The 22,695-nt window shown below is 46.3% G+C and overlaps 1 protein-coding gene across 1 annotated transcript; it reads right to left on the bottom strand.

Moving 5' to 3' along the window:
* Positions 1-2,288: 2,288 nt before the first annotated feature.
* Positions 2,289-21,329, bottom strand: LOC100074285 (interferon-induced very large GTPase 1-like). The gene is made up of 2 exons (XM_039914622.1): positions 21,307-21,329; positions 2,289-7,355 (listed from the first exon to the last, which is right to left on the bottom strand). Exons 1-2 carry the CDS (start codon positions 21,327-21,329, stop codon positions 2,447-2,449), a joined length of 4,932 nt encoding a protein of 1,643 aa, XP_039770556.1. The 3' UTR covers positions 2,289-2,446.
* Positions 21,330-22,695: the final 1,366 nt, after the last annotated feature.

Here is a 22,695-nt window from a genome sequence, read left to right as displayed (position 1 = left end):
AGGTGAAATGATGGGATTGGTGAAGGTGTCTGCTAATTCTGTTGTATAGTACTCTCCCAAGCACTTATTACAGTGTTCTGCACATAGTAAGAACTCAGTAAATATGATTGATTGATTAAATGATAATAATAATAATAATGCTGGTATTTGTTAAGCACTTACTATGTGCAAAGCACTGTTCTAAGCGCTGGGGAGTACAAGGTGATCAGGTTGTCCCAGGTGGGGCTCACAGTCTTCATCCCCATTTTACAGATGAGAGAACTGAGGCACAGAGAAGTTAAGTGACTTGCCCAAAGTCACACAGGTGACAAGTGGCAGAGCCGGGATTAGAACCTTTGACCTCTGACTCCCAAGGCTGGGCTCTTTCTGCTGAGCCAATCAATCAGGACTGTTACTGGCACAATATAGACAATGTGACTGTAAAAAGAAGCTTATCATCTCCAGGAAAACAACAATACTGAAGGGGCAGAAAAACTACCACCACACTTCTCTGGAAGATCAGATAGGATTTTTTATGGCATTTGTTAAGTGCTTACTCTGCTACAAATGCTGTTCTAAATGTTGGGGTAGGTCCAAATTAGTTAGGTTGGTCACAGTTCTTGTCCCCCATGGAGTTCACAGTCTAACTAGAAGGGAAGAAGAACCGTATTTAATCCCCATTTGACATTTGAGGAAACTAAGGCACAGAAAAGTTAGGTGACTTACCCAAGGTCACATAGTAAGGATTTGGCAGAGCCGGGATTAGAACCCAAGTGTTCTGACTCCCAGGCCTGTGCTTTTTCCACTAAGCTGTGCTGTTAAAACTACTGTTGACTCCAACAACAGACTGAGGTCATACTAGCTGAAATGTCCATAATCTTTGCAAGGAGGGTGTAAACTCTTGACCAAGGTGCAAAATATGCAGACACACCTCAGGAATACCCAAGAAAGCCCAAAGTGATGTCAGAGACAAGGAATCCCCCCTTTGGTGTGGAACTAGGGAGGGGAAGGGGATGTTGGAGAGGATGAAATGAGATCTTTGGTGAGGGTGGTCTTTGTTCTGCAGGCTGGGGCCCACTGAACCATACAGCAGTGAGGAGTGAGCCAATAATCTGTGTTATTTTGGACCACTTGATGAGCTGTCTCATTCATGGATCAATGATTATACTTGGGCAACAGGTGGGTACTTGCTCTTTTTAAGGGGTATCTCTTACAGGAATCCTGGTAAGCAGAAGTAGCATGGCCTAGTGAATAGAGCCCGGGCCCGGGAGTCAGAAGGACCCAAGTTCTAATTCTGGCTCAGACATTTGTCTGCTGTGTGACTTTGGGCAAGTTGCTTCACTTCTCCATACCTCATCTATAAAATGGGAATTAAGACTGAGAGCCCCATGTGGGACAGGGACTCTGTCCACCCCAATTTATTTGTATCCATCTCATTGCTTAATACAGTGTCTGGCACAGAGTAAGCGCTTAACAAATACTACAGTTATTATTTTTATTATTATTAATTGTCGGCTACAATATATGTATATTTTTATTTAGATTTTCATTTGAATATAATAACGCTGGCATTTCCTAAGGGCTTACTATGTGCAGAGCACTGTTCTAAGTGCTGAGGTAGATACAGGGTAATCAAGCTGTCCCACATGAGGCTCACAGTCAATCCCCATTTTACAGATGAGGGAATTTAGGCCCAGAGAAGTAAGTGACTTGCCCACAGTCACACAGCTGACAAGTGGTGGGGGCCGGATTCGAACCCATGACCTCTGACTCCCAAGCTCGGGCTCTTTCCACTGAGCCACGCTGCTTCCCATTCATTTACTTATTCTGTTATTTCGTCCTGAAATACTTGAACTACTTTGTTTTATACCTTCCCTATGCATATTATTTGAAAAAAAAATCTGTCTCCTCCATTCGTTGTGAGCTCCTTGAGGAGGGAATGTTTTGTATTCTCCCACAAACTTAGAACAGTGTTTTAAAGTCAGTAGGTGCTCAGTAATGTAGAAGTGGGTAAGTCTGAGCCAACACCATTTTGTTCCCTTGAATCCATTTTGTCTTTCCGCATTCTAATTGTCCATTATTTGACATGAGCAGTGGTGGATTATTATTTGTCCATTACTTGACATGAGCAATGATAAGGATTATGCCTGTGTTATCTGAATCTGTACCTGTTTCCTTGTAACTATTTGCTTCTTTTAGCTTGTTACCCCACATCCATGGGAAGCCTTGTTTGTTTGGGTCTACAAAAGCTCTCTGCTTGCTTCCTTCAAGGTGGGGGGGACACATCTAACACATCTCCCCACTCTTGCAGTTGTTGGAATAAAGACTTTATTTGCTTCTTAATCAAACAAAACAATAGAGTCTCTGTTCACTTCCAAAATATATACTACTGATCGATTGAAATTTACATTTTCAGATATATAGATCTATTTCAATTTGACAATAAGTACTGAAGAGTCTTGAGGACTTATAATTTTTTCAGGTCAGCAATCACTTCTTCCTTGTGAATTTTTGTCCACATGTGAGGGATTTCTCCTTTGTCCCTGAATCTTTTATTATACTTCTCTTCCAACTGGTCCTTGAAGCGGCACACAAACCATTTCCAGTAGGGCTTGTTATCCATGTCTGGAGTGATACTCCATGTGGCGTAGTCCCCTCCCGCCAGGCGATATGTCTTGTATGGGAAGCTTTGGCCATCGTTAGGTATAAAGTAATTATCACTTGCTACTGCAGAGGTACAAAAATCTATTGAAAAATTATCTGTTTTATGCCAACTCCAACCATTCACTGCCTTGGAACGATGGAAGGGGACACTGTGGTCCCCAATATGACCATCAACTGTGTTGGTACAGATCGCCATGCAGAAGGGACATTGCTTCCAACAGCCGGAGAGCTGGTCAGAAAGCATCTTCTGGACCTTTGGAGCCACTTCTTGCATAGCCGTGCCAGCCCAGTCTAGTTTACTGGTCTGCAGGGTGGGAGACCGGGGCCCTTCCACAGCTCTGATCACTGCCTCTTTGAGAAATTCGATGTCCTTGATTTCTTGATGTTCGATGCTTTTCAGGTCTCCTCTTGGAAGGGTTAAGCGATGCCCAAGGCGTTGACAAAATTCATCCAGCCACATGGACACAGACCCATTCCCGGTTTTGGTAGCAAAGGTTGATTCATGAATAGCTGTAAGAATGTCTGCCTTGAAACTCTTAAAACTGCGTCTTACAAAATGCTTTAACTTTTCCCATTCCTGGGTTGAGCAAAAATTCTCAACCTGTTTTTTTATATAGCTTTTGAAATAGTCCCTGGGAGAGTGAATATACTGACAGTAATTATCAAAGCTTTCGTCTTCCGCCAGCGAGATCAGAATGTATCTCTCCAGGTTAGATCTATTACCATTGAAGGCCGGAGTGTTAGACCTCATGTCATCAGCGAGATCGATGGCTGTCTTGTTCCAGACTGCACTAAGCAAAGCAGAAGATACTTTATCCCACAGGAAATCAGCAACATCTCTGATGGAGATGGCTCCTTGGCAGGAAATCTTAAAACTCATGAAGAAATCCTCTTTCTTACTTTCTAGGTAGTTGACAGGATGATTTGCTGTGGTGAATGCCTCATGCATATTCCAGAATCTCTTTTCTGCTCCATGGCATAGATACAAGGACAAATCAAGTTTGTACTGGTTTGTAAAAGTATATTTTTCACTTTTTGCAGACTCTACTTTTGTGTCTATTGTTCTCAATATTTCATGGAAGTAATTAGAACTGTAGCCTGCCCTCAGCTTCTCTTTGGTATCAATGATCTCATTAACAGCTTCCTTAATTTGCTGTGTAGTTTGATTGATGATCATTTTATCATCCTCCCCTAATTTATGATCAAAAATACAATATTTCTTATTTGTTTTTACATACTTGGAATAGTTCATAGAAAATGTTTCCTGGCTGGAAATACCACGGATTTTGTCCACAATATTGTGCTCCTGTTTAAAGTGGTTAAAGACGATGTTTTCCAAATCCAAGTCAATTTTGGGATCTGTGGCAGGAGGGTGATTTGAGGACAATTTTGTTACCCAAGTTGCCCAGACATCATCAAACCTCACTCTCAGTTCCTCCTCATGTAATTCTTTATCTCGTAATAAGAGAGCAAGCTCTCTGCTCTTGTCCAGCAACTCATTCTCATATTCGGATTTTTTCTTATCCAATTCATCCTGACTGACTTTAAAGTCAATGAGTTCTTCAGTTTTTCTTTTTGTTTCTAAGACAAGTGTCTCTTTAAGCATCTGCAGTTTACTTCCAAAATTTGCTTTCCACTGAATCAGTATTTCACTATCTTCATCTTCACTGAAATACTTTTCAAGATCTTGCTGGATAGCCATGTATTTCTCTGATACTGGATTCTCGAGATGACAAACAGTGAGGTCTTTGAATTTTCCATTCTGAATCCGGTTGTTCAGTTCATTCTGTAAGGCCAATATATGACTCCTCAACTGCCAGGTCCAGCTGTTATATTTCGCCTCCAGCTTGCTCATGGCCACAATCTCCCGAGTGTTCCTGAAGCTGAAAATGAAGTTCTCATTTACCAAGGCTCTCCACAGATCCTGGATGCGGTCCTTCAAGGCTGACAGCCGCAAGATGCGACCTTGAGATTCTCCTTTCGCCACCGTAAGAATCCAGCTTTTCAGATCCTGAATGTTGTGGCTGTAACTGGGATTGGGAGGGGCCATGGGGGGATTCCCCTCCCAAAGGTGAGCAAAATAATGGACGTGGGTGTTCACATCAAACCGGATCACATCACTGAACCGGGTGATGTTGGAGCTCTGTTCTTGCTCTGCGGCATCCACGGCCATTTCATCCAGTCTCTGCTGCAGCCTCCTGCGTCCTTCCTTATTCTGATCTTTGGCTGTGATCTCCCCCACATTCTGATGTACAAACACACAGCTGGGGGAAAGTCTCACTTTCTTCATTCTCAGGAAGGCCTGGACCGCGATCTGCAGGATGTCCTGCATTTCAGAAGGATTCTCTCCAAAAATGTTAATCACAGTCAGGTTACCGAGGCCAATGACAAAGGTCGCCAGCTCATTGTCATGATTCAGTGATTTATTGCTGAGCTCTGGGGCCCGGAGACCTTCGGTATCCACAACGAGCAAATAGTCAAACCCAAGGTCTTCCCAGACCTTCTCCTCCACCTTGAGGAGATGCATATAGGCTCCCCGGGTGCATCTCCCTGCACTGACAGCGAACTGCAGACCGAACATGGCGTTCAGCAGTGTGGACTTCCCGCTGCTCTGGAGCCCTAGGATGGAAAGCACAAACAGCCTTTTGTCTCCCAGGGTTTCAGTTAACCTGTTCAAAACAGCTGCCACCCATTTCAGAGGCACGTAGGAAGCATCCCCATCCATGAGCTCAATGGGGTACCCAGCAGCCAACAGGTCTGCGGCAATCTGCGGAAGGGAAAGCATCAATGTGTCCTTCTCAGGTGAATGTCCATCCGCAGCTTCATAAATCTGTCCAATCTCTCTCAGGAAGTGATCAATGCCAATTGTAGAGTCATTTATCTCCTTTGATATGATTTCTAATTCACTTTGTAAGTACTTTACTGAATCACTGACTGACCCTTTTTGCTTTTCTGCAAAAATCACTTGGGACCAGAGTCCATCGTATTTCTGTTGAAGGCCTTCCAGGTGGCTTGCAGTCAAGTTGTCCAGAAAGATGCTCAGCCACTGCAGAAAGTAGAGCTTCCTGTTTGTCTCTGATGGGGTCTGGAAGACATCAACCACAGACCTCATGGGAGCATTGAAGGGAAACGCCATTTGCCATTGAGTTCTCCGAATTTCCTGCTTTTCTGACTCAATCTCACTCCTATGCTGTTCGATGTTTTTGTTGCCTTTCGCATGCAGGTGACTGAGTTCCCTATCCTTCTTACACCACCGGTGCCATAATTCTCCTTGGAGGGACAGGATCTTTTCCTTTATCGTTGTCAACTTGCTTTCTGTCAAGAGAGAAACCAGTGTTTGGGCCAGCATTTCAGCCTCCCTGCATTCCTTCTGGTCCTCATCTACAGAGAACCCGTGCCGGCGTGCAATCTCAGCACAGTTAACAGAACTGAGGGGTGTCCCCTGAATCTCCAGGAGGCGTGTGATCGTGGCTCTCAGTTCCTCCGTTAACTCTGCTTCATTTTGGTTCTTCATCCCCATTCTGACTTTGAGGCCACAGTTACCACCCGCAATCTGCTCTCTGTCATCAAACAGGCAGATTAAAGGTTTTGGTGACTGCAGAAGCTCACGGACGACTTGTCTGTTCCTCTCACCTTGCTCAGAAGCTGACAAGAGCACAACGGTAACCGAAGAGATATCCTGCAGGAACCTGAGCTGGGCTTCATGCTCTTTGGCGTCTCCATGAAGATTGGTGAATGTGATGCAGTTATCAAAGCTGTCATCATCCTTCCCTCCGGGACAGTACCAGCAGACTTCCACCACACCTCCCATCAGGAGAACATTTTTGCTGCTGCCCCGGCAGTGACGATGAAAAAATATGTCATGTTTCTTTTTACTCAGCAGTGAGTTTAGGATCTGGGACTTGGAGGAGGAGAAGGAATTTCCAACCCTCAGGAAGGACACGATCGGGGTGGCCGTTTCACAGATCAGCTTGCCATTGTAATTTTTCATCTTCTTCTCTTCCCCCAATTTCTCCATCCGTCGCCAGCTCTTCTTGACTTGGCGCAGAGACCAGAGAGGGAATTCTATTTGGAAAGAACAGGGATTAGGGACCACAAATGGAAGAGCAAATTGACAGATGGAAAGTTTGGTTGAAATATACTGCCGCATGAAGTCATCTGCACAATGGAAAATTGCCATCTGGACGTCCATTGGATGAATATGTGTCTGAGTGATGTCAGAGGGAGCCAGGTGTGTCTCAGTAATGTTAAAAAAGTCATCTAGGAGGTCTGAGGAGTTACCCCCATGCCCTGAGGGACTCAGGGGCTCAGTTATGGTCAGGGCTGTCTTCCCATCATCCTCGCGGACCAGATACCTCAGCCGATAGTCCAGCATCAGCAGCTTTTGCAGGAAGTAAAATGGTAATTCCTGGTCACTATGGGGCTGACTGTCATGCACGGAGGCTTTGTAAATCAGGTGGAAATTTGCTCTGCCCATCTTCCGAGGGTAGTACCTGTCCAGGCCTAGTCGCTGGATCAGGCTCAGAACGTCTCGATTGTCTCTCCCTTCCAGTTCTTGAATGCTTCCTGACTGGTCATTTGTTACTTTTGCTTTCAATGATGAGCCTTCCGCTTCCTCAGACCTCGACTGCTGTGATGAGCCAAGGAGAGAGCAGTCTTCCATGGGTACCTCTGGAGTAGACATGGTAGTGGAAGAACTTTGGATGGCGTACCTAGAAGGGAACAGCACACCGGTAATACTCAAAACAAATATAAGGAAAAAGAAAATGATTTTGACTAATCTAAACCTCTAAAATGTCATTTTCTCTCCAGAGAGGGATAGGTGAGGTATTTTTCAACTTTACCAACTTGTCAACTTGTTCCTCTGGGGATCAGACAGGGGAAATACATTCATGGGGTCCTGGGGTCACGTCCATGTTAAGAATGAGGGAATGGAATTTCTTTTTATCCTACTGATCTTCTGTTTTTATTTTGTTAATTTGTCATTGTCTTTTATGTTGTTTTAGTGTCTCATCCCTCCCTGTGTGACTGTTGCTGGTCCTGTTTCCCACTTTTATTCTTAGCCATGAAGTCACTTGTGTACCAGGGACTTCATGTACTTCTCATCCTTGCATTCTTTCCCAGTGCTCAGTTCAGTGCTTTATATACAGTAAGTGCTTAATAGTTAAGACTACTACATTTTCAAACAAATTTATTCCATGAAAGATTCTCCAGAAAAGTTTTCAGAAGTAGATGAAAGAATGAAGGAACAGCCGTAATGGGCTGCTAGAGGGAAATTGGGGCTTGGAAGCAAAAGTAAGAGCTGTTAGAGGATTCATCCCTAATCATGAGCATGGATGTTAAGGGGTCCAACCATCTCACAGTCTCTTCCAGAATCCTAACCTCATTTGAGACACAAAATGCCGGGCTGGATAGATTATTGATCTGACCCAGCAGTGATGTGGTGCATATCTATAATTCATTTACTTATATTAATAATAAATAATGATGGTATTTTTAAGCACTTACTATGTGCCAAGCCCTGTTCTAAGCACTGGTGCAGATACAAGGTAATCAGGTTATCCCACGTGGGCTCACAGTCTCATTCCCCATTTTACAGACTCTCTTCTTGACCCCCTCCAATCTGGCTTCCATACCCTCCGGTCCACTGAAACTGCCCTCTCAAAGGTCACCAATGACCTCCTTCTTGCCCAATCCAATGGCTCCTACTCTATCCTTATCCTCCTCGACCTCTCAGCTGCCTTTGACACTGTGGACCATCCCCATCTCCTCAACACTTTATCCAACCTTGGCTTCATGGACTCTGTCCTCTTCTGGTTCTCTTCATCTCTCTGGCCATTTCTTCTCGGTGTCCTTCGCGGGCTGCTCCTCACCCTCCCATCCCCTAACTGTAGGGGTTCCTCAAGGGTACCTCTTGGGCCCCTTCTGTTCTCCATCTATACTCACTCCCTTGGTGAACTCATTAGCTTCCACGGCTTCAACTCTCATCTCTACGCAGATGACACCCAAATCTACATCTCCTCCCTTGTTCTCTCCCCTTCCCTCCAGGCTCGTAACTCCTCCGGCCTTCAGGACATCTTCACCTGAATGTCTGCCCGTCACCTAAAGCTCAACATGTCCAAGACTGAGCTCCTTATCTTCCCTCACAAACTCTGCCCTCTCCCTGACTTCCCTGTCATGGTGGACGGCACGACAATCCTTCCCATCTCACAGACCGAAAACCTTGGTGTTATCCTTGACTCTGCTCTCTCATTCACCTCACACATCCAATCTGTCACCAAAACCTGTCAGTCTCACCTTCACAGCCTCACCAAGATCTGCCCTATCCTCTCCATCCAATCTGCTACCTTGCTGGTACAAGCTCTCATAATATCCTGACTGGATTATTGCATCAGCCTTCTTTCTGATCTCTCATCCTCCTGTCTCTCCCTACTCCAGTCTATTCTTCATTCCACTGACCAGATTATCTTTCCACAGAAATGCTCTGGGCATGACACTCCCCTCCTTAAAAACCTGCAGTGGTTGCCTATCAACCTTTGCATGAAACAAAAGCTCCTCGCTTCTGGCTTCAAAGCTCTCCATCACCTTGCCCCCTCCTACCTCACCTCACTTCTCTCCTACAGCTCACCCCGTACACTCTGCTCCTCTGCCACTAACTTCCTCACGGTGCCTCATTCTTGCCTGTCCCGCCATTGAACCCTGGCCCATGTCCTACCACTGACTTGGAATGCCCTCTCTCCTCACACCCACCAAACTAAATCTCTTCCCCTCTTTCAAGCCCTATTGAGAGCTCACCTCCTCCAGGAGGCCTTCCCAAACTGAGCCCTCCCTTTCCCTCTGCCCCTCGTCCCCTCCCCATTCCCCCTACTCCCTCCCTCTGCTCTTCCCCCTTCCCCTCCCCACAGCACTGTGCATATTTGTATATACTATTTATTACTCTTTATTTTCATTCAATAGTATTTATTGAGCGCTTACTATGTGCAGAGCACTGTACTAAGCGCTTGGGTTGAACAAGTCGGCAACAGATAGAGACAGTCCCTGCCGTTTGACGGGCTTACAGTCTAATCGGGGGAGACACAGTCTAATCGGGGGAGACACAGTCTAATCGGGGGAGACACAGTCTAATCGGAGGAGACACAGTCTAATCGGGGGAGACATTATTTTATTATTTTATTATGACAAATTAGTCATTATTTTGTGAATGATGTGTATTTATCTATGATTCTATTTATCCTGATGATATTGACGCCAGACTACTTGTTTTGTTTTGTTGTCTGTCTCCCCTTTTAGACTGTGAGCTCGTTGTTGGGCAGAGATTAACTCTATCTGTTGCTGAATTGTACATTCCAAGCACTTAGTACAGTGCTCTGCACATAGTAAGCGCTCAGTAAATACGATCGAATGAATGAATGAGTGAATGAAGGTAACTGAAGCTCAGAGAGGTTAAGGAGGGAGGTGGGCAATAACTGGAGGAGACTGTGAGGTCAAGGGAAGGATTTTTAGGATAGGGGAGACATGGGCATATTTGAAGGCAGTGGGGAAGAAGCGACTGGAAAGTGAACAAGGGCAGGGAGCACCCAATCTTCTCTGCCCCTAGGAGATTTCTAATGATGATGATAAAAATAATAGTAATTATGTTATTTGTTAAACGCTTACTACATGCCCACTGCTGGGGGGAGATACAAGGTAGTCAGGTGGGGCTCACAGTCTTAATCCCCATTTTACAGATGAGGTAACTGAAGGACAGAAAAGTGATTTGCCCAGCTGACACATGGTGGAGTCGGAATTAGAACCCATGACCTCTGACTCCCATGCCCGCGTTCTTTCCACTAAGCCATGCTGCTTCTGATTTTACATTTCACCTAATCCCCAAATTGCCTCCAAAATACAAAACTCACCTTTCCCTTCCCTCTTCACACCTGCTTAATCACCTTCCCCTAGGGAAAAATAAACATCTTAATTAGCATCTGCCTTAGCATCTGCCTTAGCATCTGCCTGTGTCAATTACTACCCTGGGGGCTAACTGAAAAGGAGAAAGAAAAGGAGGAAGAGGAGAAGGAGGAGGAAGAAAAAGAAGAGGAGAGGCAGGAGGAAGAGAAAATTTCTACCACTGTATTTTTTTTTTCTCAGCACTTAGCTCAGCTCTGCACATAGTAATGCTTAATAAATTCTCTTACTACTACTGTCAAATTTAGGCTTTTATAGTGTTCGGGAGACAGTGAAATCCTGGCAACTGCAGGCCAGAAGCTGCCCCCTAGTGACCCAGGATTCTCAACTCATCTCCCTCTGAACTTCACTGACCATCGTAGAGGGTTCTGTGGCTTGAGAAAAGGAGTTAATCGCCCATCAGCTCGCAGCTCCTCTCTCGAAATCCTCCCTCCTTGCCTCCTCCCCTGCCAATCTGACATGGACTTGAAAAATAGAACGATGATTTTTTGAAGTCAGTTAAAAAATTGCCCTGATGATCTCTTTTTCTTTTTAATGGATTTATTAAGCTCCTACTATGTGACAAGCATGTACTAAACACTGGGGGGCGATACAAGCTAATCAGGTTGGGCACAGCCCATGTCCCATACGGAGATCACAGTATTAATCCCCATTTTATAGATGAGGTAACTGAGGAACAGAGAAGTTACGTGATTTACCTAAGTTCGCACAGAGACAAGTGGTGAAGCCAGGATTAGAACCCAGGTCTTCTGACTTCCAGACCCATGCTCTCCAGACCCATGCTCTACCCACTAAGCCTCAGTGCTTCTCCTTTACAGCAGCATCAGCCAGAATAACATAGCAAGAACTTGTTTCATCTTGATGAAACCCACTGCTGATTAAAGCCTGTCTCCTCAGAGCAAACACAGGATAGTCTATAATTCAAACTGGCCGTACAGTCTCCAAGTGGTCCAAGATGATGGGGGTCTTTCTCAACTTTGTTCCCTGTCTAGGAATTCCCTTCCTCCCCACATCAGACATTTTGCTCCATATTCAAAGATTCCTAAAATGCTCTCTCCTCCACCAAACTTTCCCCCATTAATTTACCATCATTAGCGAACTCAAGCAACTTAGGAATGCTTTTATACCACAGTCTGTTCTCATGCATATAATACACTCAATTATTCATTTTGATTACTCTAGTTGTAAGTATTTTTACGTTTGTTTCTTCTTTTGCTGTGTAAACTCCCTGAGGGCAGAGAACTCATCTAGCAACTCTGTTGTATTGTACTCTCCCAGTTGCTTAGTACAGTTCATTCAGTCATTCATTCATTCAATCATATTAATAATAATAATGTTGGTATTTGTTAAGCGCTTACTACGTGCCGAGCACTGTTCTAAGCGCTGGGGTAGACACAGGGGAATCAGGTTGTCCCACGTGGGGCTCACAGTCTTAATCCCCATTTTACAGATGAGGGAACTGAGGCACCGAGAAGTGAAGTGACTTGCCCAAAGTCACACAGCTGACAAGTGGCCGAGCTGGGATTTGAACCCATGACCTCTGACTCCAAAGCCCGTGCTCTTTCCACTGAGCCACGCTGCTTCTCATATTGCTTGAGGGCTTACTGTGTGCTGAGCACTGTACTCGGGAGTACTTGGGAGAGTACAAAACAACAGTTAACAGATACATTCCCTGCCCACAACAAGCTTACATACAGTCTAGAGGGGGAGGCAGACATTAATATAAATAAATTACAGATATGTATATAAGTGCTGTGGGGGTGACGGGGGTTCGGGGGTGAATAAAAGGAACAAGTCAGGGTAATACAGAAGGGAGAAGGAGAAGAGAAAAGGGGGCCTTAGTCAGGGAAGGCCTTTTGGAGGACATGTGCCTTCAATAAGGCTTTGAAGAGGGAGAGAGCAATTGTTGGATATGAGGAGGGAGGGTATTCCAGGCTAGAGGCAGGATGTAGGCAAGAAGTTGGAGCTGAGATAGATGAGACGGAGGTACAGTGAGAAGGTTAGTATTAGAGGAATGAAGTGCCTGGACTGGGTTGCAATAGGAGAGCAGTGAGGTGAGGTGGGAGCAGGCAAGATGATCGAGAGATTCAAAACCAATGGTGAGGAATTTTTGTTTGATGCAGAGGTGGATAGGCAACCACTGGATCCTCCTGAGGAGTTAGCGCTCAATATGTATGATTGATTAATTGATTCTGGTGGCAATTTTAGCCCACTCTTGGCATGTTCTTAGGGGATTTGGGGAACATCTGGCTGCCACAGTCCATGAACTTTAATCTCCCCAGGGGCTAAGTAGCTTCTAAGTGGTCAGGCAAGTAACTAATGAGAGTGGAGACTCACTGAATTGAGGAAAAAGGTGACAGGAGCTAAGGTATTCCGGGGACGTGATGACCTCATTGTTCTGAACGCAAAGATGACTTTCTGCTCAGAGGGTGATTTTCTGCTCATAATGAAACGGCCATCCTAACCCTTGCAGGGGAGGGGTCAGTGGGTCCGGTCCCTGGCTGTGGTCACGGCTCTGCAGTCCCTTTCCCTGTGCCAGCCATCCCCGGTCTCCACCCAGACCCTCCCCACCCTGCCACCCGTTCTGGGACACGGGCAGCCCCGGCCGGGGGTTGTTCCTAAGTCTGGCAGGGGTGGGCAGGGCCAGGGGGCACTGGGAAGGGAGGGAAGCCAGCCATGGCACAGACTGGGAACTGGCCCCTGCTCCCAAGGCCCTGCATGCTCAGTTGCTTTGCCCAGTGGCTGCTCAAAGGTGTTGGGAGCCACTGGGAGTCCCCGTTGTTCCTTCACTCCCAGTGGTGGGCCACCCCTCGGCCAGGGCCACCTGATCCGACAGCAATCTCCAAACCAGCATCTGCCATATCTTTTGTTTTCAAGAAACCATGAATTCAACATTTACACCGCTACCACTTACTATAGTATTTATAAGTGCTTACTATGTGCCAAGCACTGTCCTAAGCACCGGGGTAAATAGGTGATTCATTCATTCAATCATATTTATTGAGCTCTTACTGTGTGCAGAGCACTGTATTAAGCACTTGGAAAGTACAATATAGCAATAAAGAGAGACAATCCCTGCCCACAACGAGCTGACAGTCTGGAGACAGGGAGACAGACATCAATACAAGTAAATAGGCATCAATATAAATAAATACAATTATAAAATTATAGATATAGAGAGTGGGGAAGACCAAAGGGAGCAGGTCAGGGTGACACGGAAGGGAGTGGGAGATGAGGAAAAGTGGGGCCTAATCTGGGAAGGCCTCTTGGAGGAGGTGCACCTTTAGTAGGGCTTTGAAGGTGGGGGGAGAGTGATTGTCTGGCAGATTTGAGGAGGGAGGTGTTCCAGGCCAGAGGTAGGATGTGGGCCCCGGGTCGGTGGCAAGACAGGCAAGACCGAGGCCCAGTGAGAAGGTTAGCACCAGAGGAGCAGAGTGTGTGGGCTGGGATGTAGAGGGAGAGAAGGGAGGTGAGGTTGGAGGGGACAAGGTGATGGGGAGTTTTAAAGCCAATAGCAAGGAGTTTTAGTTTGATATGGAGGTAGATAGGTAACCACTGGAGATTTTTGAGGAGGGGAGTGACATGCTCTGAATGTTTCTGTAGAAAGATAATCCAGGCAGTGGAGTGAAGTATGGACTGGAGTGGGGAGAGGCAGGAGGTTGGAAGGTCAGAAAGCATCAGACACAGTCCCCTCTTATGGATGAAGGGAAAAACTGGGGAAGAAGGGTGGGGTCAGAGGATGGGCTGGAGGGAAGGACTGAAGGGGGTCAGAGGGTGGGTCGGTAAGAGAGAGGATAGGAGGGGAAGAGTGGTGGGACCTGGAGGGGCAGGGAAGAAAAGGAAAGGGCAGAGTGGGAGAGGGGAGACCCGGGGCTGTCTTCAGCTTGCACTCAGTTCTCTGGGTGGGGTAATATATATTTCCCTGAGCCAAGCTTAATGGAGTCTCCCAGAGGGGAGCATATGTCCCAGGCTAGTGGGGAATTCTGGGGGACTTCACCTAAAAGGGGCTGGGGTTGTGCCACGGAGATCATGGATCTTGTTAGCCTAGGGAGGTTGGGGCAACTACTTCTCTCACACTGCTCCCTACCAACCTGGCAGCTGATGCCATCTTCCTCTTCCTCATCAAGGGCCTATTTGGTGCATGTCATGATGGCCAATTCTTGGGAATCCCATGGGACCCTTCAATAATAATAATTAGAATAATAATAATGATTGCGGTATTTGCTAAGCGCTTACTATGTGCCAGACACTGCACTAAGTGCTGTGGTGGGTACAAGGAAATCAAGTTGGACAAAGTCTCTGTCCCACCTGGGGCTCACAGCCCTAATCCCCACTTTACAGATGAGGTAATGAAGATTATTAGAAATGACTTGACCAAAATCACAAAACAGATAAGTGGCAGAGCCTAAATTAGAACCCAGGACTATCTGGGAAGCAGCATGGGATAGTGGATAGAGCATTGGCCTGGGAGGCAGAAGGTGATGGGTTCTAATCCTGACTTTACCACTTGCCTATGTGGCCTTGGGCAAGTCATTTCACTTCTCTGTACCTCAGATACCTCATCTGTAAAATGGGAAATAAGACTGTGAGCCCCATGCGGGACAGGAAGTGGGTCCAACCTAATTTGGTTGTATCCACCCCAGCACTTTGTACATTACGTGGTATATAGTAAGCACTTAACAAATACCACAATTATTATTATTATTCTGTCTCTCAGGCTCACACTCTATCCATTAGGCCAGGCTGCTTTTCATTACCTGGAAGAACTGAGGTTGGGGAAATAGATACCTTCTCAAGGGAAAATGGAAAACAGACAGAGGAGAAAGGAAATTGGAACTCACTTGTTTAGATCACTGGAGCGTCTTCTCACACTATCAGGCCAGTGAGAGTCTGGGGACCATTTGTAGGGAGGCAGCGTCCTGCCTCCAGTTATAAAGCAGAGAATGGGAAGGGAGGAGAAAACTTGGACAGGCTCTGACATTGGCTGGAGGCTTCCCTATTTTCTCAGCAGAAGGGGGGCACTCCCATCCATCTACCATCCCTTGTACTATTTGCATGTGTTATTCTTTCACTTTCATTTTAGGCTTTCCAGGAAGGGCAAGAATTCTTGTAAGTGCTCTGGACCCCATGAGGAAGTCAGTCAATCAGTCGATCAGTCAATCAGTCAGTCAGTCACTAATATTTATTGAGCACTTACTGTGTGCAGAGCACTGTACTAAACACTTGGGAGAGTACAATATAACAATACACAGACACATTCCCTGCCCATAACAAGCTAGCATGGCTCAGTGGAAAGAGCACGGGCTTTGGAGTCAGAGGTCATGGGTTCGAATCCCAGCTCTGCCACTTGTCAGCTGTGTGACTGTGGGCAAGTCACTTAACTTCTCTGTGCCTCAGTTACCTCATCTGTAAAATGGGGATTAAAACTGTGAGCCCCACGTGGGACAACCTGATTCATTCATTCATTCATTCAATAGTATTTATTGAGCGCTTACTATGTGCAGAGCACTGTACTAAGCGCTTGGGATGAACAAGTCGGCAACAGATAGAGACAGTCCCTGCCCTTTGATAGGCTTACAGTCTAATCGGGGGAGACGGACAGACAAGAATAATGGCAATAAATAGAGTCGAGGGGAAGACCATCTCGTAAGAACAATGGCAACTAAATAGAATCAAGGTGATGTACATTTCATTAACAAAATGAATAGGGTAATGAAAATATATACAGTTGAGCAGACGAGTACGGTGCTGAGGGGATGGGAAGGGAGAGGGGGAGGAGCAGAGGGAAATGGGGGGAAAAGAGGGTTAAGCTGCAGAGAGGTGAAGGGGGGGGCAGTAGAGGGAGTAGAGGGAGAAGGGGAGCTCAGTCTGGGAAGGCCTCTTGGAGGAGGTGAGTTTTAAGTAGGGTTTTGAAGAGGGGAAGAGAGTTAGTCTGGCGGAGGTGAGGAGGGAGGGCATTCCAGTACTGCAGGAGGAGGTGGCCCAGGGGTCGACGGTGGGATAGGCGAGACCGAGGGATGGTGAGGAGGTGGGCGGCAGAGGAGCGGAGCGTGCGGGGTGGGCAGTAGAAAGAGAGAAGGGAGGAGAGGTAGGAAGGGGCGAGGTGATGTAGAGCCTCGAAGCCTAGAGTGAGGAGTTTTTGTTTGGAGTGGAGGTTGATAGGCAACCACTGGAGGTGTTTAAGAAGGGGAGTGACATGCCCAGATCGTTTCTGCAGGAAGATGAGCCGGGCAGTGGAGTGAAGAATAGACTGGAGTGGGGCGAGAGAGGAGGAAAAGAGATCAGAGAGAAGGCTAACAGTAGTCTAGCCAGGATATAACAAGAACCTGTAGCAGTAAGGTAGCCGTTTAGGTGGAGAGGAAAGGGCAGATCTTGGCGATATTATAAAGGTGAGACTGGCAGGTCTTGATAACGGATAGGATGTGTGGGGTGAACGAGAGAGATGAGTCAAGGATGACACCGAGATTGCGGGCCCGAGAGACAGGAAGGATGGTCGTGCCATCCACGGTGATGGGGAAGTCTGGGAGAGGACCGGGTTTGGGAGGGAAGATGAGGAGCTCAGTCTTGCTCATGTTGAGTTTCAGGTGGCAGGCTGACATCCAGGTGGAGACATCCCGGAGGCAGGAGGAGATGCGAGCCTAAAGGGAGGGGGAGAGGACGGGCAGAGATATAGATCTGCGTGTCATCTGCGTAGAGATGGTAGTCAAAGCCGTGAGAGAGAATGAGTTCACCAAGGGAGTGAGTGTAAATGGAGAACAGAAGAGGGCCAAGAACTGACCCCTGAGGAACTCCAACAGTTAAAGGATGGGATGGGGAGGAGGCGCCAGCAAAGGAGACTGAGAATGACCGGCCAGAGAGATAAGAGGAGAACCAGGAGAGGACGGAGTCCGTGAAGCCAAGGTGAGATTGTGTCTACCCCAGCGCTTAGAACAGTGCTCTGCACATAGTAAGCACTTAACAAATACCAACATTATTAGAGGGAGAGACAGATACTAATATAAATTAATAAATTCCAGGTGTGTATTTAAGTGTTAAGGGGCTGGGAGGGGCAATGAATAAAGGGAGTAAGTCAAGGGAGAGGCAGAAGGAAGAGGAAAAAGAGGAAAAGAGAGCTTAGTCGGTGAATGGCTCTTGGAAGAGATGTATCTTCACTAAGGCTTTGAAGTGGGGAGAATAATTGTCTGTTGGATATGAGGAGGGAGGGCGTTCCAGGCCAGAGGCAGGACATGAGGCCAGAGGTTGGCGGCGAGCTAGATGAGATCAAGGTACAGTGAGAAGGTTAGTATTAGAGAAGCAAAGTGTGTGGGCTGGGTTGTAGTAGGAAAATTTGAGGTGAGGTAGGAGGGGGCAAGGTGATTAAGTGTTTTAAAGCCTATGGTGAGGAGTTTCTGTTTAATGTGGAGATGGATGGGCAACCATTAGAATTTCTTGAGGAGTGGGGAAACATGGCCTGAATGTTTCTGTACAAAAGTGATCTGGGCAGCAAAGTGAAGTAGGGACTGGAATGGGGATAGACAGGAGGCAGGGAGGTCAGCAAGGAGTCTGAGGCAGTAATCAAGGCAGGATAGGATAAGTGACTGATGAAAGAGAAACTCTTTCTCATACCGGTATCAGGAAATAGTAGTTCTGAATTTATTTACGTCCTCCTTAGCACTCATTCATAACTAAAAGAGCTAACTTCTTTTGACCTCTCTAATTGAAAATGTTTGAATGTTTATTTCCCCTGTCAGAGTGTAAACTCCTTGTGAACAGGGAATGTGTCCCTCCTGTAACTGGAACCCCCCCATTCCTTGTGGTCTGAAATCTCTGTTCTGGTAATGTGCCTTCAACAGCCCCCGTTCTGGTCCATGGTAACTGAATGACCTGGACTGCACATATTAGCAAGCACAGGTTTTTAGTATTGTGGTCCCTGACTACAGGGGCTCTCCAAAGGGAGCCTCCTCTACAGCCCAACCAGAAATGGATGAAGAGACTAGATGCAAGTTGAATGATTTCATTATTTATAAGTGTCCTTTCCATGACAGTGTGGTTTGGCACATTGATGATCAGGTGCCTTCCTCCTCAACCCCCCTGGTAATCCTTGTCCTTGCCTCAGGACACAAGGATGTCTGATCTCAATTGGTTTCAAGTAATAATAATAATAATAATAATAATAATAATGTTGGTATGTGTTAAGCACTTACTATGTGCAGACCACTGTTCTAAGTGCTGGGGTAGATACAGGGTGATCAGGTTGTCCCACATGAAATTCACAGTCTTAATCCCTATTTTACAGATGAGGTAACGGAGGCACAGAGAAGTGAAGTGACTTGCCCACAGTCACACAGCTGTCAAGCGGCATAGCCAAGATTCGAATCCATGACCTTTGACTCCCAAGCCTGTGCTCTTTCCAATGAGCCACACTGCTTCTCTAACTAGATACTTGTCAATCAATCAATCAATCAATCAATCAATTGTATTTGTTGAGTACATGTTCTGGGCTGAGCACTGGACTAAATTCTTGGTAGAGAAATAATAATAATAGATACTAAAAACTGTGGTACTTGTTAAGCACTTACTATGTGCCAAGCACTGTCCTAAGCACTAGGGCAAATATAAGTTCATCAGGTTGGACACAGTCCCTGCCCCACATGAGAGTTTCAGTCTCAATCCCTATTTTACAGATGAGATAATGGAGGCACTGAGAAGTAAAATGACTTGGCCAACGCCACACATCAAACAAGTGGCGGAGCCGGGATTAGAACCCGTGACCTTCTGACTCCCACACCTGTGCTCTATCCACTATGCCGTGTTGCTTCTCTTATAGAGTACAGTATTGCAGAATACAATACAAAAGAGTAGGTATAGAAGACACCTCCTGCATGGAGCGTGCAGACTAGAAGGGAAGACAGACATTAAGATAAATTACAGACAGATTTGTACCTAAATAATAATGTTGGTATTTGTTAAGTGCTTACAATGTGCAGAGCACTGTTCTAAGCATTGGGGTACATACAGGGTAATCAGGTTGACCCATGTGAGGCTCGCATTTAATCCCCATTTTACAGATGAGGTAACTGAGGCACAGAGAAGTTAAATTACTTGCCCACAGTCACACAGCTGACAAGTGACAGAGCTGGGAGTTGAACCCATGACCTCTGACTCCGAAGCCCAGGCTCTTTCCACTGAGCCACGCTGATGTTGTAAAGGTTGAACCAACACTTATCCTTCCTCGGCTACTGCATCTGCCTCCTCACTGACCTCCCTATCTACTATCTCTCCCCACTCCAGTCCAGACTCGACTCTGCTGCCAAGTCATCTTTCTAAAAAAAACCTTTCAGTACATATCTCCTTACTCCTCATATACTTCCAGTGGTTGTCCATCGACCACTGCATCAAACAGAAATTCCATACCATTAGCTTCAAAGTACTTAGGGAAGCAGCGTGGCTCAGTGGAAAGAGCCCGGGCTTGGGAATCAGAGGTCATGGGTTCGAATCCCCACTCTGCCACTTGTCAGCTGTGTGACTGTGGGCAAGTCACTTCACTTCTCTGGGCCTCAGTTCCCTCATCTGTAAAATGGGGATGAAGACTGTGAGCCTCACGTGGGACAACCTGATTACCCTGTATCTATCCCAACGCTTAGAACAGTGCTGTGCACATAGTAAGCACTTAACAAATACCAATTTATTACTTATTCAGTTTGTACCTTTCCTAACCTCACTTCACTGATCTTCTACTACAGCCCAGTCCACACACTTCCACCTCTAATACCAGCTTGCTCACTGCTTCCCAATCTCACCTGTATCACCACTGACCCTGTCCCATGTCCTTCCTCTAGCCTGGAACTACCCACTCCTCCAAATAATAATAATAATAATAAATAATTATAGAATTTGTTAAGTGCTTACTATGTGCCAGGCACTGTACTAAAGGCAGGGATGGATACAAGCAAATAGGGTTGGACACAGTCCCTGTCCCATGTGGGGCTCACAGTCTCAATCCTCAATTTATAGATGAGGAAACAGAGGTGCAGAGAAGTAAAGTGACTTACTCAAGGTCACACGGCAGACAAGTCGCAGAGCCAAGATTAGAACCCATAACCTTCTCACTCCCAGGCCCGTACTGTATCCACTATACTATGCTGCATCTCCTACGCCATGTGGCTTCTCACATACGTCACATACACCAGACCATCACTCTTCCCACCTTCGAAGCCTTATTAAGGCCACATCTCCTTCAAGGGGCCTTCCCTGATTACACTGCCTTTTTTCTGACTCCCTCTCCCTTTTGCATCACCTTGGCACCTGGATCTATACCCTTTAAGCACTTGACATTCAAACCACCCTCAGCTCCACAGTACTCATATACATATCTCTAATTCATTTATTTATATTAGTGCTTACTTCAAGGTCATTTGGGCAAGGAACATGTCTACCAACTCTGTTATATTATACTCTCCCAAGCAATTTGTACAATGTTGAGCATACAATAGGTGTTCAGCGAATATCACTGATTGCTTCTTCACCTTGGCTTGTTTCTGTCCCACTTTCCTCATTTTCTCATGATCGCTGAGACCTGGTTCTACTGATAACACTACCCACTTGCCCTCTCTCCAGAGTGGAACTCCACCTCTGACTCTCAGTGACTCAAGGGAAATTGTAAAGGAACTGGCCAATCTTTTCCCCAGTGCTTTTCTGCAGTGCTGCTTTTGGAGTGTCTTCCCCTCCAGGTCTCACCTTTTGAAGGCCACATCATCCATCATTACTACCCCCAGTTCAGCTGCTAGGAACCATCATGCCCTCCTGTTCCCATCTTGACATTTCTGGTTGAATGTGATTTCTTTCTTTCCCATTCCTAGAGTGGAACTCAAGGTCTACCATATTCAAGTTGATGATTCTGTTGATCAACTACCTCCTTCTCCACTCTTCTCAATTCAACTTACCTGTACCACCCATCAGAGAGTGAAGCAGCGTGGCTTAGTGGAAAGAGCACGGGCCTGGGAGTCAGAGATCATGGGTTCTAATCCTGGCTCTGCCACTTGTCAACTGTGTGACTTTGGGCAAGACACTTAACTTCTCTGTGCCTCAGTTACGTCATCTGTAAAATGGGGATTAAGACTGTGAGCCCCACCTGGGTCAACCTGATAACTTTGTGTCTCCCCTAGTGCTTAGAACAGTGCTTGGCACATAGTAAGTGCTGAACAAATACCATCTTTATTATACACATTCAAACGTGGATCCACTCTGCACCTCACAATTAACGGATCCCATGCCATTTTCATCTCTGAACAGTTACTCTCTTACCAGAACCTTCTTAACTGCCTTCTCACCTTCATCCCCTCACTTCCCCAAATTATCCTTTGCTCCCACAGAAACCTTCTGTCTCCGGCCCCTGTCCACCAGTACCAAGGTCTATACCCCATTCCCTCTCACCTTATTAAAACCATCGCCCCTGCCCTCCTCCCTTCCTTAACTTCTATTTTTAACCACTCAATCTCCAATGGCTCCTTCCCCGCTGCCTTCAAACATGCCCACATCTCCCTCATCCTAAAAAACCCCGCTCTTGACCCCACTTCCCCCTCCAGTTATCACCCTATCTCCCTACTACCCTTCCTTTCCAAAATCCTAGAACGAGTCGTCTACAATCGATGCTTAGAATTCCTTAACTCCCATTCTCTCCTAGACCCCTCCAATCTGGCTTCCGTCCCCTCCACTCTACCGACACTGCTCTCTCTAAGGTCACCCATGACCTCCTTCTTGCCAAATCCAATGGCTCCTACTCCATTCTAATCCTCCTTGACCTCTCTGCTGCCTTTTACACTGTCGACCATCCCCTCCTCCTCCATACCTTATCTCACCTTGGCTTCACGGACTCTGTCCTCTCCTGGTTCTCCTCTTACCTCTCTGGCCAGTCATTCTCGGTCTCCTTCGCTGGAGCCTCCTCCCCCTCCCATCCTTTAACTGTTGGAGTTCCTCAAGGGTCAGTTCTTGGCCCTCTTCTGTTCTCCATTTACACTCACTCCCTCAGTGAACTCATTCGCTCTCACGGCTTTGACTACCATCTCTACGCAGATGACACGCAGATCTACATCTCCGCCCCTGTCCTCTCACCCTCCCTTCGGGCTC

This window comes from Ornithorhynchus anatinus, chromosome 2 (genome assembly GCF_004115215.2).
Source record: "Ornithorhynchus anatinus isolate Pmale09 chromosome 2, mOrnAna1.pri.v4, whole genome shotgun sequence".
NCBI lineage: Eukaryota > Metazoa > Chordata > Mammalia > Monotremata > Ornithorhynchidae > Ornithorhynchus > Ornithorhynchus anatinus.
Note: the sequence above shows the minus strand (reverse complement) of the source record. Positions and strands in the feature narration are given on the sequence as shown.